The following is a 16,988-nucleotide window of genomic DNA, read 5'->3' on the forward strand; positions in this document are numbered from 1 at the left end:
CAGGCCACAAACAATCAGTATATACAGATATACAATAGCTGTACTGGTTGTCCCATTTGTAATTTTTTAATTTATTTATTTATTTACTGATTTATTTATTCATAGCTGCCAAGTGTCCTATTTTTCCCATATTTTGGACCTGAATACGATTGTTTCTTTTTCTTGTTAAAAAATCAGGTTTTTAAATTTAAAAAAATTAATATAAAAATTTCCTTGCAATTTTTTGGTGAAATGATCTATAAAAGGAGAAAACTTTGCATTTTGTAAATTGTGTACTTGTGATTTAACTATTGGGCACGGAGGTGCCCATGACATAAAACAGCATGAAAAAGCTAATACACACCAGCTTCATGCTTTATCATGAACAACACTGCCTGAACTTCTGTTTATTAATACCAAAGAGAAAATGTAATTCAATTGGAAGTTTGTTTTACAAATTTTTTTTAGCAATGAACCATCTTTTCAGTTGCTAGTGTTGCTAGAATGAAAACAGTTCAGTAAAAAAAACATCGCACAGAATTCAGATCGTCACTGAAAGACGTTACATTGGAATTGATAATGATTGAAAAAACAAGGTGTGAAAAAAGCTCCTATAAACAGCTTGTCTTTGAATGTTAGTGGGTTGTACACTTGTACCGTCTGAATGGCTACCCAAAGAGAATAGGTGCCCATTTAGAAGGTGCAAGTGTACAACACATGCATCTTTGACATTTAATAATTAAGTTATTGTCCTATTTTACTGATGGTTGTAGATGTTGTAAATAGTTACATATGCATTTTTGCCATAAGCAGTCAATATTTTTTACTCTGGGGTTGGCAGCTGTATTCATTTTTTATTTATTTGAAGCATGGGTGCAATTTAGGTGTCACTTTTTTATTTGAAGCATGGGTGCGATTTAGGTGTCACTTTTTTTTGGAAGCATGGGTGCGATTTAGGTGTCACTTTTTTATTTGAAGCATGGGTGTGATTTAGGTGTCACTTGTTTATGTTGGCATCGACATCAGGGTTTTATATTTAGTTCATACAACCATTAGAGTAGGTTACATTGACCTATTTTCATGCTGCACTGCTTCCAAAAATAGTTTGCATTTAGCTGCATTTCTTTGATATTGAGTAAAATTAAATAAAGTCATTAATTTATTTTGGACATATATTCCATCCCATGACAACTTGGTCAGATGCTTAGTGATACTCACTTCACTTACTCTGGTGACTGTGTTAGGTCTTTTGTATCTGGCACAGTCACAGTAGTTGGTATTTAACATTCCATGGAATTTATGCTAATCCTAGATTTTATTTTCAGGTTATGTTTTAGCCAGATCAGGCACAGATGAAAGTGACACAGATAGTTTTCACATGTCTTTATACCATGTATTGGGATCCCAGTCACGTAATATCAAATTGTTTGCCAGGAAGACCAATGAGGCCCCAAAGAAAATGGAATTCCTCAGGAGTAAAAGATTTGTTGTAAAAGTACAAGTTCCGCTTGGTAAGTCATCACAACTATTATGCCATATTTATTTTTAATTTTAAAAATCTGTATTTATTGCCAGAATAACACAGAGGGAAGCAAAAACTGCTGACTGAAATGTCCAGAATAACTTCTAGAGGGGAATGGTCACTTCAGTGGCTGATAATGTTCCCAGTTGCCCATTTCATCTACAGTAAATGTTCTCCTTTTCATCATGTATGTTTTGAATCAATCATGGTTGAGTCAGACTTAAGCATGGTAAGCTATAATCTCCTTGTCCACTAAATTAACCATGTCCTAAACAATGGACAAGGAAATTGGCACTCTGTAGCAACTGTATCAAAGCATAGAATGCTGGAAAAGTTGCAGACATTAATAAATCTACAATGTGAGAGACTGTGATATTGATATTTGAGGTTTTTTTATGAACAAGAAACGGGGAAGTATTAATGCCCCTGGTGTTAGGTCTGCGGGTCATCACTAATTTTATGAAACTACTTGCAGGATTGCAAAGAAATATGGCCACCAAAACAGCTATCTTGAAAATCTTGTTATCGCTACTCAATAGATGGTCATAGCAAGAAAGGATTTTAACTAGAAGACTTCATATGGCATCTATTCATTTCCTAAATAAAGTGGTGCTGATCAGATATCCAATGTGGCCACCGTGACATCATCTTGAAAATCTTTTATGGCTACTCTTCCAAAGATGAAAGTCATATAAACTTTTTATATCTAGTTGGTCATAAATAAAAATCGTTACGCTTGGAGATTCAATTTGGCCACCATAGTGGCCATCTTGAAAATTATGTTATGGTTACTGCTGAATGCAGGGTCATAGGGTCAACATGAAGGTTTCACTAAAAGACTTTTATGTGTCTAGATTTTATGGCCAACAGGGCAGCCATTTTCTCTTATCACTTCGCCTTCTAAACAGAGTCATATCAAAATGGGGTTTTCACTAGAAGGTTTCTGCGATATCTAGTTGACCTTAATCAAAGTGGCTTTACACATACAGCCAATATTGCTGTGACAGCAGGAGTGCTGAAAATGGATGTTATTGCTGCTTGTTTTGAATGGATATGTAGATGGTGTCTAATTGGTCCTGAATGAAAATGGTACCAATGCGATGGCCAGTATGGCCAACACAGCAGACATGTTCAAAATCTTGTCTCTACTCCTCCTGACAGAAAAGTCGTGTTGACATTGTGTTTTCACCAGAAGACTTCTTATGATGTCTATTAGTTGGTCCTAAATGAAAATTCTGCTGCAAGTGGCTATGCTGACAATTTTGTTAATGCAAAGTAAATCAAATGGATGATCATTTCAACCATGGGGTTTTCACTGAAAGACTTCTTATGATGTCCCAGTTAGTCCTAAATGAAAATGGTGCCAATCTAAAATCAAATATGGCCACCACTGTATCTATCATCTTTAAAATCTTATTGCTATACAGTCCTATCAGCATCAAGTTCTCAATAGAATACTTCTTGAGTCTGCTTGGTTTTGAATAAAAATTTTGATATTATATCCAATATGACTACTACATGGGCCATCTTTAAAATCTTATTTGCTATACACAGTCATATCAGCATCAAGTTCTCAATAGAATATTTCTTGAGTCTGCTTGGTTTTGAAAAAAAGATTCTGATCTTATATCCAATATGACTACTACATGGGCCATCTTGAAAATCTTATCACTACTTTTCCTAGATAGAAAGTCATGTCAACTTTGGGTTTTCCCCAGAAGACTTGTGATGTCTAGTTTATACTAAATGAAAATAGTGCTGATCTGATATCCGTTAATGCCACCATGACAACCATATTAAAAATCTTGTAGTAGCTACTTCTGCTAAGGGGTGATCCCAATCAAATGAGATTTAAATGATAAAGGCTAATTATGATATTAAGTTGGTACTGAATAAACCAGTGCTGATCTGACCTCAGATACTGCAGCCATCTTGAATATCTTAGCATTGCTGTTCCTCCTAAACACAAGGTCATGTTGGCATTTTCACTAAAAGCTTCTGATGGTGTCTAATTGGTCCTAAACGAAAATGATGCTGATCTGTCACCAATATGACCACCATGTTGGCTATCTTTAAAATTTTATTGTCCTCATAAATGATTGCCTCATTAACAAAGGATTTTCACCCAAAAATTACTTTTGGGATTCAGATTGTCCTAAATGATAGTGGTGCCTAGGAGATTTTCTGTGTGATTGCCACAATGAAGATATTGAGAATCTTGTCAGTAATTCTATGGAATGATGGTCATATAGTCAGTGATTTTCACCAAAAGTCTTCTAATGGTGACTAATGAAAATGGTATCAATCTTACATCCAATATGGCTACCAAGGTGGCTAATATGAAAATGGTATCAATCTTACATCCAATATGGCTACCAAGGTGGCTAATATGAAAATGCTATCAATCTTACATCCAATATGGCTACCAAGGTGGCTAATATGAAAATGCTATCAATCTTATATCCAATATGGCTACCAAGGTGGCTAATATGAAAATGCTATCAATCTTACATCCAATATGGCTACCAAGGTGGCTAATATGAAAATAGTATCAATCTTATATCCAATATGGCTACCAAAGTGGCTAATATGAAAATGCTATCAATCTTACATCCAATATGGCTACCAAGGTGGCTAATATGAAAATAGTATCAATCTTATATCCAATATGGCTACCAAGGTGGCTAATATGAAAATCTGATTGCACAAATATTTTTAGAGATGGTTTGCAATGCTCAGCATTTGTAAAAAGGAAAAGGTTTTATTTTGAATTCCTGTAAATTCACTTTGGACAACAGAATATCAGTCCCTTCTTGTGGCTCTTGTTTTTCTTGCAGTTGCAATGACCTTTTTTACCCACCCCCAAATCAGTAGGTTTCTTCCTTACCCATAGTGCAAGCTCTCCACAAAGTTTGCTAATAGTTTTTAAGTCAAGAACTCTGAATGATTGTGCATACACCATTATTCATGTTTTGATCACAAAGAGCTTGACCATTCACCATTTGTCCCTGAAAATAGGCTTCCTCCATACCCCAAGAACATGCCCATAGCTGCCAACCCTCACGAATTTGGTGTGAATTTTTTCTTTTTCAGCGATTCATGGATTTACGCCACAAGCCAAAAATTCACAAATTCTCTAATTCTCAATTTTAAATCTTTAATAAAAATTTCTGATTTCATGTTAAGCACTAGTCGTGATATTCACAGTTGCCAAAACGGTCTGGTAGTGCTGGTTGCGATATTAGTAGATCTATAGCCGATTAGTACAGTTGGCCCAGTAGCAAGCATTTTAGCCTATTTTAATCTATATGTATAAGAGTAGTTTTACAACTGCTTTTGAGAGAAACCGTGGCCTAACTGGAATTTTGCTCCACACATGAGTCACCAACACTTGATTTGAGTTACCATTCAGCAATGCATGTAAGATCTTAAAAATGTCTTCACCACCAAGGAAAAAGAAATGTATTGCTCAAAAAGTTTAATTTGGAATATATAAAAAAATTGGCCGTGCATTCTGCCATTAAATGTTGATGTTCATCATGCTTTTTCACTCAGTGTGCCATCACAGAGATGATGTGAGGAAGCACATCGATTGCAAAAAGCATGTAGAAGTTGGGAAAATTAAGAATTTGTGGCATTATAACAGTAACTAGATTGTTTAACATGGCAATAAATGATAACCAGTCATACAACCAACATGCAGACAACTTTCTTCCAAAGAGATGGCTGATGAAAATAGTTATAATGTTTTTGTGGAAAATTTCCCACGTTAATTATCACTATCATACAAGAAACATTAAATTTTTTATGCCAAAAAGCTTACCTCTCTTCATCTAGTACACTATTAGAACTGAACAAAAGAACTTTTAGAAAAAAATTACTGTGCTACCAAAGTTAGCAGTGTAGGCATCATGGTTTTCTATCTCTACTAGAACATTTTCAAAATTTGTATCACTCACACTGGATAAACACAGTACTTTTAATGTATGGTAACAAAGTCATCAGTGTAGGTGTCATGGTTTGACTTGCAAGAATATTTTCAAAGTTTTTATCTCCAATTCTAGGGATAGATAAACACTGCAAGGAAAGTAGTATAACAAAGTCAGCAGTGTAGGCATCATTGCTAGCAAAGTGTGGTAACAAGATCAGCCATGTAGGTGTCATAGTTTGCAAAGTGTGGTAACAAGGTCAGCCATGTAGGTGTCATATTTTGCATGTCTGGTAACAAGGTCAGCCATGTAGGTGTCATAGTTTGCATGTGTGGTAACAAGGTCAGCCATGTAGGTGTCATAGTTTGCAAAGTGTGGTAACAAGGTCAGCCATGTAGGTAGGTGTCATTGTTTGCAAAGTGTGGTAGCAAGCTTGGCAGTGTAGGTTTCATATCTTGTTATGAAGAATAATTTCAAAAATTTGCATCAATTTGTAACAAGGTCAGCCATGTAGGTGTCATAGTTTGCAAAGCGTGGTAACAAGGTCAGCCATGTAGGTGTCATAGTTTGCAAAGTGTGGTAACAAGGTCAACCATGTAGGTGTCATTGTTTGCAAAATGTGGTAGCAAGCTTAGCAGTGTAGGCTTCATGTCTTGTTATGAAGAACAGTTTTAAAAATTTGTATCAATTTATTACAAGGTCAGCCATGTAGGTGTCATAGTTTGCAAAGTGTGGTAACAAGGTCAGCCAGGTAGGTGTCATATTTTGCATGTCTGGTAACAAGGTCAGCCATGTAGGTGTCATAGTTTGCAAAGTGTGGTAACAAGGTCAGCCATGTAGGTGTGACTGTTTGCAAAGTGTGGTAACAAGGTCAGCCATGTAGGTGTGACTGTTTGCAAAGTGTGGTAACAAGGTCAACCATGTAGGTGTCATAGTTTACAAAGTTTGGTAACAAGGTTAGCCATGTAGGTGTGACTGTTTGCAAAGTGTGGTAACAAGGTCAACCATGTAGGTGTCATAGTTTACAAAGTTTGGTAACAAGGTTAGCCATGTAGGTGTCATTGTTTGCAAAGTGTGGTAGCAAGCTTAGCAGTGTAGGCTTCATGTCTTGTTATGAAGAATAGTTTTAAAAATTTGAATCAATTTATTACAAGGTCAGCCATGTAGGTGTCATAGTTTGCAAAGTGTGGTAACAAGGTCAGCCAGGTAGGTGTCATATTTTGCATGTCTGGTAACAAGGTCAGCCATGTAGGTGTCATAGTTTGCAAAGTGTGGCAACAAGGTCAGCCATGTAGGTGTGACTGTTTGCAAAGTGTGGTAACAAGGTCAGCCATGTAGGTGTGACTGTTTGCAAAGTGTGGTAACAAGGTCAACCATGTAGGTGTCATAGTTTACAAAGTTTGGTAACAAGGTTAGCCATGTAGGTGTCATTGTTTGCAAAGTGTGGTAGCAAGCTTAGCAGTGTAGGCTTCATATCTTGTTATGAAGAATAGTTTCAAAAATTTGCATCACTATCAAGATAAAGACTGGTGTTTCAAATCACAATAAAAATACAAAAAGTGATTTTCATTTGTATGTCCTTCAGTGTTTTCCATTTGTCCTTAAACATGTGCTGTGTAAAATGGATTTTTAATGCTCATTTATATGTCCTTACTTGACAGCTGTGTAAAACATTTTTTTTTTTCTTCATTTTTAAATTGATCGCTTTGATGGCCTAGTTGGGCAGGGCATCTGCCTCAGATGCAGAAGGTCATGGATTAGATCCCCGGCCGAGTCATACCAAAGACTTATTAAAATGGTACTAACAGCTGCCTTGCTTTGCACGCAGCATTAAGAGATTAGTGTTAGGACTGGTCAGCCTGATGTCAGGATAATGGGACTGGGTGGGACATCATACTACATGTCTGCGGCATGATGACCCAGTACTAGACATCACTATAAATGTCCACATCATAGTGATATGACTGAAAAATTCTTAAAGCAACATTAAAAATCCAAATCATGCACGCACACACATTTTTATGTTCTTACTTGCTTGCATTGTAAAACCATCTATTTTCCTTACACATATGCTGTATAAAATGGATTTTAGTTTTCTATTCAAATGCTTTATTTAAGTAAACAGAGTACAATCACCAGTGAGTAGAAGAATAATGTAGTCAGATATGTAAGATCATCACGATGTACAGTTTGGGAGATAGTTTAATCAGTGTTTATCCTGACAAGCCATTTTTTAAATTTATTTGTCATTATGAATTTGAAACAATCTCTCAGGTTTGTCTTTGAATTGTTATGTTTTGCTAAATGAAAATCACTTATAATTGAAGGTGATTTTTTTTCAAAAGAATGATAAAGTTTGAGGAGGTTGTGATTTTTTATAAAAGAATGATAAAGTTTGAGGAGGTTGTCAAGACTTTTGAAATGCCACAGATTCATTCGTTTCATGAATGTAATATTTATTGTTCATTTTGAAGATTATTAGTCTAGTACCGTTTATGGTCAAATGTTTCTAAAGACTTTCCTTGGCAGTAATGTTCTACATAAGATGGTAGTGACTTACCAAACACAGTAGTATTAGTGACATACCAAAAATGGTAGTATTAGTGACATACACCACTCCCTCGATAACTCACGCACATCGGGGTCCATAAACATCGACTGCACTATAAGTGAGGCGTGAGTTATCGAGGGACTTATAAAATAAGCCCAAAACCAATAAAGTGATCGATGACATAAAAGAAAAATGGGGGGGGGGTAGGCAGATTATAGTGTTGAATACTCACTTTATAATCGTGCTGAGATTAACTGTGAATAAATATCTCTTCATAACGGTGTATTTATTTATTATTTCCTCATAGGGCAACATTAATTTGAGGATAAATTACAGTATATTGAGGCGATCATCGAAAACATTATTCCATGTGGATTCCGTTTGCTTAACATGTGTCCCACTTCACACATTGTGTACTACGTCACTAATTTTTATGTTGAATTGGATACATTCTAGTTTTATTGTTTGATCCAAATTAGACGTTTTTTTTATATACAAAAGATTGACTTTTTTCGAGAAACAGTGTCAATCGAACGATAGATAGATTTGAATGCGATAGAACTAAAATGGAAAACAAAAAAACAAGGGTTAATCAGTACTAACATATTTAATTGGTCTACAAATTTAAAACAACGTAACAAGTTACTACTTGCCGTTTGCGCCACGCTTGACAAATATCAATTCACTTTTTGACAAAATCAGTTAATTTTTTTTTTTTTTTTTTTTTTTTTTGTTACTCCTTGGTTTCTCTCCTGCCGAGCTAAATCCCTCAGATTTCTCAACTGCATGAGCTTTACGTAGTCAACATTTTGGGTCTCCAGCCACCTTGTGGCAATATCAAAATATTTGATTGCTTCCTGTGCAGAAGGGGGAGGTGGTGCAACATCTGCGTCTGCATCACTTTCAACACTTGTGGTACTCCAGTTAGAATCGTCTTCTGCTGAAAATTTTTTCGTTATAGAATTAATTATTGTTTCATCTGACATGTATTCGGCTGTGGGGCAATCATTGTCAGCACAAATCCACTCCTCCATATCATCAAGAGAAACGCCCATCTCAGGACCATGTGTCTGTACGAATTTCTCCCAAACAGCCTCGGCATTAATGACATCAGTTTCACTGAAACCTTTGAAGTCACTATCATTGTCGCTGTATACGTTACTGTTTTGCTTCACGTCAAAGGCAGCTCCGAGACCTTAATCCAGCACCCCAGGTCTCTTGTAATCGATTTTTTAATGCAACAAACACTTCCCCAAGTTGTTGATCAAAACAAAGCCAGCATGTAATTAGGTTCTCACAGAAGTACTCACGGGTTTCGCTGTGATGGTCGATTGACTCTTTTCATGTTTTCAATGAACATAATATGTTATGATTATAATGTTTACACTGAAACGGAATTAAAGGATTATAACATGACTTTCACACAGGAAGATGTTTAACTGGTGTTTATTTCATTCTCTGTTGCCACCTGTTAGCATTTACCAGAAGTCTTCATTGATCACTATTTCACCAGACTGTTTATTTACAGTATACTGACAACTATATATCATAAAAACTTACATAATATATGATATCTTTAAACAGAGGTCTCGCTAGGATTTTAAAATTGGGTCTTTCTGCCTCTGAATTCAGTCACTAAATATCAGTACATCAGTACATTTTCTCACCCGGCCGCCAATCAAAGCCTTTGAACTAGCCGCCTAGCTATTGCATCATGTTTTTTTTTTATGTACTCTTATAAAATGGTAGCATGTATGTACATCAAAGAGTCTTTCATTCACTGAATTCTGTCGTTGTAAATATCAGCACAGTTAAACTGATCAACACATTTTCCCACAAAGCAGGTGGCTGAAACAGGACCGGCAAATCTTCGAATTTTCCCACGCACCTATTACATGCGTACGGAGGATTCCCGCCTCAGTGATTTTCTGCATCCCAGATCAAAAATTGGTGTCCAAATACGCATAATTAAGCGTTTTTGAGATCTCTGAAATTAATTCTTATTTAGAACTTGCAAATTTCAAAATATGGATTATATTTTTATGGCCATTAATCACCATTTTCGATGATAAAACAAGCAGTGTATCAAAGTTTAATTTGTCAATTCTTATCGTAATTTTTTCATGTTCAGCATATTTTAAAAATATTTTAGATACATTTTCTCTGGAAAAAATCAGGAGCCAAGACGGACACTGCGTTATAAGCGGGATCGCGAGTTATCCAGGTGCGAGTTAACGAGGGAGCGGTGTACCATAAAAACAGCAGTATTAGTAACATACCATAAAAACAGCAGTATTAGTAACATACCAAAAATGGTAGTATTTGTAACATGCCATAAAAACAGCAGTATTAGTAACATACCAAAAATGGTTGTATTAGTGACATACCATAAAAACAGCAGTATTAGTAACATACCATAAAAACAGCAGTATTAGTAACATACCAAAAATGGTAGTATTAGTAAAATACCAAAAATGGTAGTATTAGTGACATACCATAAAAACAGCAGTATTATTAACATACCATAAAAACAGCAGTATTAGTAACATACCAAAAATGGTAGTATTAGTGACATACCATAAAAACAGCAGTATTAGTAACATACCATAAAAACAGCAGTATTAGTAACATACCAAATATGGTAGTATTAGTGACATACCATAAAAACAGCAGTATTAGTAACATACCAAAAATGGTAGTATTAGTAACATACCATACAAACAACAGTATTAGTAACATAACAAAATCAGCAGTATTAGTAACATACCAAAAACAGCAGTGACATATAAAAGCAGCAGTATTAGTGGTGTACCAAAACCAGCAGTAATTTTGACATACCAAAAACAACTCTATTTGTGACATAACAAAAACCATCAGTATTTGTGACAGACCAAAAAAAACAGTATTAGTAACAAGCCAGAAACAGCAGTGATATACCAAAAACTGCAGTATGTGACATACAAACACAGCAGTATTAGTAGTAACACCAAAAACAGCAGTGTTTGCTAATTTTCTTTATGAAGAGTTGTATTATTCAAAAGAAGAAGGGTGGAAATTTTTAAAAAGATTTTACATAAGACATGTGGTGACAAATCTCTTTCAGCCGTTCATTAAAATTAAATAAGCCAAAGCATCAAAGATCATTTTTTGGAAGTGATTGTGTATCAGTATCATCATAAAGTTTGTACAATATGCATATACATCTCATCTACATATCCTTTATATATTACTTCTCATCTACATATCCTTTGTATATTACTTCTCATCTGCACATCCTTTGTATATTACATCTCATCTACATAGCCTTTGTATATTACATCTCATCTACATAGCCTTTGTATATTACTTCTCATCTGCATATCCTTTGTATATTACATCTCATCTACATAGCCTTTGTATATTACATCTCATCTACATAGCCTTTGTATATTACATCTCATCTGCATAGCCTTTGTATATTACATCTCATCTACATAGCCTGTGTATTACTTCCTCATCTACATATCCTTTGTATATTTCTTCCCATCTACATATCTTTTGTATATTACTCCTCATCTACATATCCTTTGTATATTACATCTCATCTACATATCCTTTGTATATTACTTCCTCATCTACATATTCTTTGTTCCTCATCTGCGTATCCTTTGTATATTACTTCTCATCTACATATCCTTTGTATATTACTTCTCATCTACATATCCTTTGTATATTACTTCCTCATCTTCATATCCTTTGTATATTACTCCTTCTCATCTACATATCCTTTGTATATTACTTCCTCATCTACATATCCTTTGTATATTGCTTCCTCATCTTCATATCCTTTGTATGTTACTTCTCATCTACATATCCTTTGTATATTACTCATCTACAGATCCTTTGTATATTACTCCTCCTCATCTACATATCCTTTGTATATTACTTCTCATCTACATATCCTTTGTATATTACTCCTCATCTACATATCCTTTTTATATTACTCCTCCTCATCTACATATCCTTTGTATATTACTCCTCCTCATCTACGTATCCTTTGTATTTTTCTCCTCATCTACATATCCTTTGTATATTACTTCATCTACATATCCTTTGTATATTACTCCTTCTCATCTACATATCCTTTGTATATTACTCCTCCTCATCTACATATCCTTTGTATATTACTTCCTCATCTACATAACTTTGTATATTACTTCCTCATCTACATATCCTTTGTATATTACTTCTCATCTACATATCCTTTGTATATTACTTTCTCATCTACATATCCTTTGTTCCTCATCTACATATCCTTTGTATATTACTTCTCATCTACATATCCTTTGTATATTACTCCTCATCTACATATCCTTTGTATATTACTCCTCCTCATCTACATATCCTTTGTATTTTTTTCCTCATCTACATATCCTTTGTATATTACTTCATCTACATATCCTTTGTATATTACTCCTCCTCATCTACATATCCTTTGTATTTTTCTCATCTACATATCCTTTGTACATTACTCCTCATCTACATATCCTTTTTATATTACTCCTCCTCATCTACATATCCTTTGTATTTTCCTCCTCATCTACATATCCTTTGTATATTACTTCATCTACATATCCTTTGTATATTACTCCTCCTCATCTACATATCCTTTGTATATTACTTCCTCATCTACATATACTTTGTATACTACTTCCTCATCTACATATCCTTTATATATTACTTCTCATCTACATATCCTTTGTATATTACTTCCTCATCTGCATATCCTTTGTATATTACTTCCTCATCTTCATATCCTTTGAATATTACTTCTCATCTACATATCCTTTGTATATTACTCCTTATCTACATATCCTTTGTATATTACTCCTCCTCATCTACATATCCTTTGTATATTTCTCCTCATCTACATATCCTTTGTATATTCATCTACATATCCTTTGTATATTACTCCTCCTCATCTACATATCCTTTGTATATTACTCCTTCTAATCTACATATCCTTTGTATATTACTCCTCCTCATCTACATATCCTTTTTATATTACTTTCTCATCTACATATCCTTTGTATATTACTCTTTCTCATCTACATATCCTTTGTTTATTACTCCTTATCTACATAGCCTTTGTATATTACTCCTCCTCATCTACATATCCTTTATATATTTTATGTTGATTGGAAACATTCAGTGCTACACACCAGACCTTGTTGACATCTGTTACATTAATAACAGATCCTACAGTCCAAGGAGCTGATGCATTTTGTTCGTGTACTAAGCTTCACCTTTCAATGCACACATTTTATTGCTTTCCAGTATATATATTTCTATATTGACTGATAAATATTTGCAGGCCTTTCCGGCGGACCTGTGATGGTTTACAATGCTGACAGGACTGTTGAGGGGTTTATTAACCCTTCTGAAAAAGGTAAGAGCTCATTCAGTATAGAAGGGGGTAATATAAATCATGTAATTAATGGGGGGAGGGTAGTTCTATAAGCTAGAATGTAGTGAGTGTTTTATGTTGATTATCATCCTTGCCCTATGTTTCCAGAAACCAACAAATAATTCTTTCCTCTTTTTTTTTTTTGTCCAATAACTTGGGGACAAAGAAAATAAATTCCCATTTTAAAAAACTGTTCTAGTCTTACTCTTTGGGTGGAATGGAGCAAGATCCACCATTTTGCTTCTAGGATTGACCAATTGCAGTGAAACATCACTATAACATTATGGTCTGGTCAACAAATGCAATCGTGTTATATTTCATATCACACAATGTACAACCAAGTCAATGAGCTGAAGAATATTACACATGTATCATCTTAACTATAATGGGGGGTGGGGGGGTCTACAGACTTCTTGAAACATTTACCAAGGGGGGCGGGTCTACAGACTTCTTGAAACATTTACCAAGGGGGATGGGTCTACAGACTTCTTGAAACATTTACCAAGGGGGGGCATATTAAACAAGAAATATTTAAAACAGTTTTTACATAATTAATTTTTCTTTTCAAAGATTATCTTTATTTTCAAAGATAACCCATGTTATTGCTAAATAGAAGAAAACTGGCAACTGTAGTGTCAATATTTTGAATACATATAGTCACCTACCAGTAATTTTTCTACTTGATCCTTTCAGATCTTTATATATAATTCTTCGTAATACACTTACACTAATTTATGAACAGTTTTTTCCACAACATCCATATTTTCTGGACATGTTCATATTCAGAAAAATTAACAAATTTTCTGTAAGGTTGAAGAACTCTATGAATCTGTTATTTTCAAAGCAAATATAAATTTATCAATATCTGTCATTGCCAAGCCACTTTTACAAAAAGTTTGAATCATAACCTCTCTTTTAACTTTGTCTACTTTTGATTTCCATATAAAGGTGAGAATTGATTCATTTGATTCCTCGGATAAAAAATTTGGGGAGGATTTGGTAATGAGGTGAACAAATGATTAAACTGGGGACTAATTAAGATTTTCAAAACTTTTATTTTATCAATTGGTGTTAAGGATTGCCTTTCCCAATATTTTAGACAAATAAATTCAATATTAACTTAAATGATTATTTCTAAATATGGTTTTACACCACTGCAGTGTAAAATATGCTTGATTACATGCTGACATTTGAATGTGTGGGTAGGTATTCAGTAAAATGAACATTATCTTGCTTACATTTGAATGTCTGGGTAGGTATTTAGTAAGGTGAACATTTATCATATTGACATTTGAATGAGTGGATAGGTATTCAGTAAAATGAATATTATCTTGCTTATGTTTAAATGTCTGGATAGGTATTTAGTAAGGTGAACATTTGTCATGCCAATATGTGAATGCCTGGTTAGGTATTCAGTAAGGTGAACATTTATCATACCGACATTTGAATGTCTTGATAGGTATTCAGTAGGATTAATATTATCTTGCTAACATTTAATTGGGTGGGTGTTGTGAACATAAAGAAATCAAGTTCTCTGTCTCTTTCTCTTTCTCTCTCTCTCTCTCTCATGTGTGCACTTGAATGTTCAAAAAGACAAAACATCAGTAAAGTATATATTGATTAATCAGAAAGGGATTTGAAAATCCAAATGTGATTTAGGTAGATCACCATTGTGATGTACAACAGAATAACCAAAGTGTCATGACACAGCTTACACAGGACAGATTCAGTGATTTTCAACATTTAATCAAATGGTATCAGGAATAAAAATGGTTATGCATCAAATCACCCATTTTGTTTTTGTTGTTGGGTTTAACGCCATTTTTCAGCACACGATCGGCTATACATGGCGGCCATTATTATTGGTGGAGGAAGAATCTGGGAAAACCTCAGAAAGAACCACCAACCCACGAGAAGCTACTGGCAAACTTTCTCACATACCCACATTGGCTGAATCCAAGACTCGAACTCACGCAGACAGAGGTGAGACGGCAGTGATCCATAATGGAGAGCACTTTAGACCGCTCGGTCACTCAGGGTCCCCACCCATTTTGTCAAATTAATCTTTCATTTTAGTGGCTGTTTTGCTTTTTTCCAGGGAAACAACTCCAGAATGACACTAATTAGTACAAACAATAAGAACTTCTCTTTTGTCCTGCCTACTGATCTGTGTCAAATTGCAAAGTGTAATGATATAGTCCTTAAGAAACATATTTAGTCATTTTGTCACCAAATATTCCTGTAAAACCATTCCTTATAATCTTAACTATTGACAATCTTTTATAGGCAATGTACATTGTCACTGTTTTCATTTCACAAATGTCAGGAGCTATGTTAAAGTACATTACTGTTTTGTTTCTTATTGAAAACAAACTGATCTTGTTTTGTGTGTATCAGAAATAAAATTACTGACTATAACTGTCTAAATCTTTAGATGCATATCAGATCTGTTAAGACAAAACATTAAGGTTGTCTGGAAACTGGAAACATTTGGCAAATTCAGTGATCCAACTTAATTTAATAGGTTTTGGAACCTTTGGTTTGGTAAAGTACCTTCCACTCGCACCCACCCTAAACTACCACCAACACCAAATTTTAATATGGAAAAACTATGTGCAATAACTTCCCCTTTTCTGTTAGTGAAGTAGTCTTTTATTCTAGTCAAATGTCCACAATTACAACACTTTGTTATGTTACACCTCATGACAGATTTGATATATTTAATCTTTCCAAAATTCCAGAATCCAAAAAACTCTATTTTTATTTTGAATTGATGTAGCCATATATTTACTATCGGTTCATCATAATCATTTGCGAACATGAAAATGTGTATTGAAATGCCATTTAAAATTTTTCTATTACAATCGTGATATTTAATTTTAGAAAATCTATCAAATCATAGTTAAATTTCTCTGCTAATAATTGTAATCACTTCTAGAATCCTGAAGTGCTTCATTTTTATTCTGTCTGGTTGCAGTCCAATAAAAACTTAAAAACATGTTTTGTGGAGATCTGACATATACCCAACAATGCACAATATTCTAGTGAGCTTATATATATCAGCCAGTCAAGCTACATCTTCCAGGATTCTGCCGAATGAAACATTTGACATGTACAGTGTGACCTTGCTATAGCGCTCTCCGTTATAACGCAAATTCGGATATAATGCGGGCATGGCATGGCTCCAGAAATTTCATATACATGTATTTTTCTTGTGCACAACAAAATCTTAAAAAGTATGAAAAAAAAGTAAAAAGTTGCTTATCATTTTGGGGAAGTGATCGCGTATGAATAATACAGGACATTCGTGGCTTGGCTCCTGAAATTTTATATGCATTTCTCTCGTACACGAAAAAGTATTTTTTTCTTCTTAAAAGTAAGAAGAAGAGAAAAAAACGCATAAAAAGTTTATTCTTTGATCGTGTAGGTCTTCGCCAATGTCGCAAACTTGGATTGTTTTTACTTTATTGGCTGCAAAACATGTGGCTTTTTTTATTTATTGGCGACATTGTTGGCTGTTTAAATTTTTTTATACAACCATTGGTTTGGAGTGCAGAAATT

General features: G+C 34.4%; 1 protein-coding gene across 3 annotated transcripts in view; it reads left to right on the forward strand.

Moving 5' to 3' along the window:
* LOC149789077 (uncharacterized) overlaps positions 1 to 16,988 on the forward strand; it is a 64,227-nt gene that overhangs the window by 42,016 nt on the left and 5,223 nt on the right. For all 3 annotated transcript variants that reach the window (XM_089975261.1, XM_089975259.1, XM_089975260.1), the window contains 2 exons: positions 1,305 to 1,490; positions 13,335 to 13,409. In XM_089975261.1, coding sequence (XP_089831387.1) covers positions 1,305 to 1,490; positions 13,335 to 13,409 — 261 coding nt within the window. The remainder of the gene's footprint in view (positions 1 to 1,304; positions 1,491 to 13,334; positions 13,410 to 16,988) is intronic.

Source organism: Sinohyriopsis cumingii, chromosome 11, assembly GCF_028554795.1.
Source record: "Sinohyriopsis cumingii isolate HCF-2022 chromosome 11, ASM2855479v2, whole genome shotgun sequence".
Lineage (NCBI taxonomy): Eukaryota > Metazoa > Mollusca > Bivalvia > Unionida > Unionidae > Sinohyriopsis > Sinohyriopsis cumingii.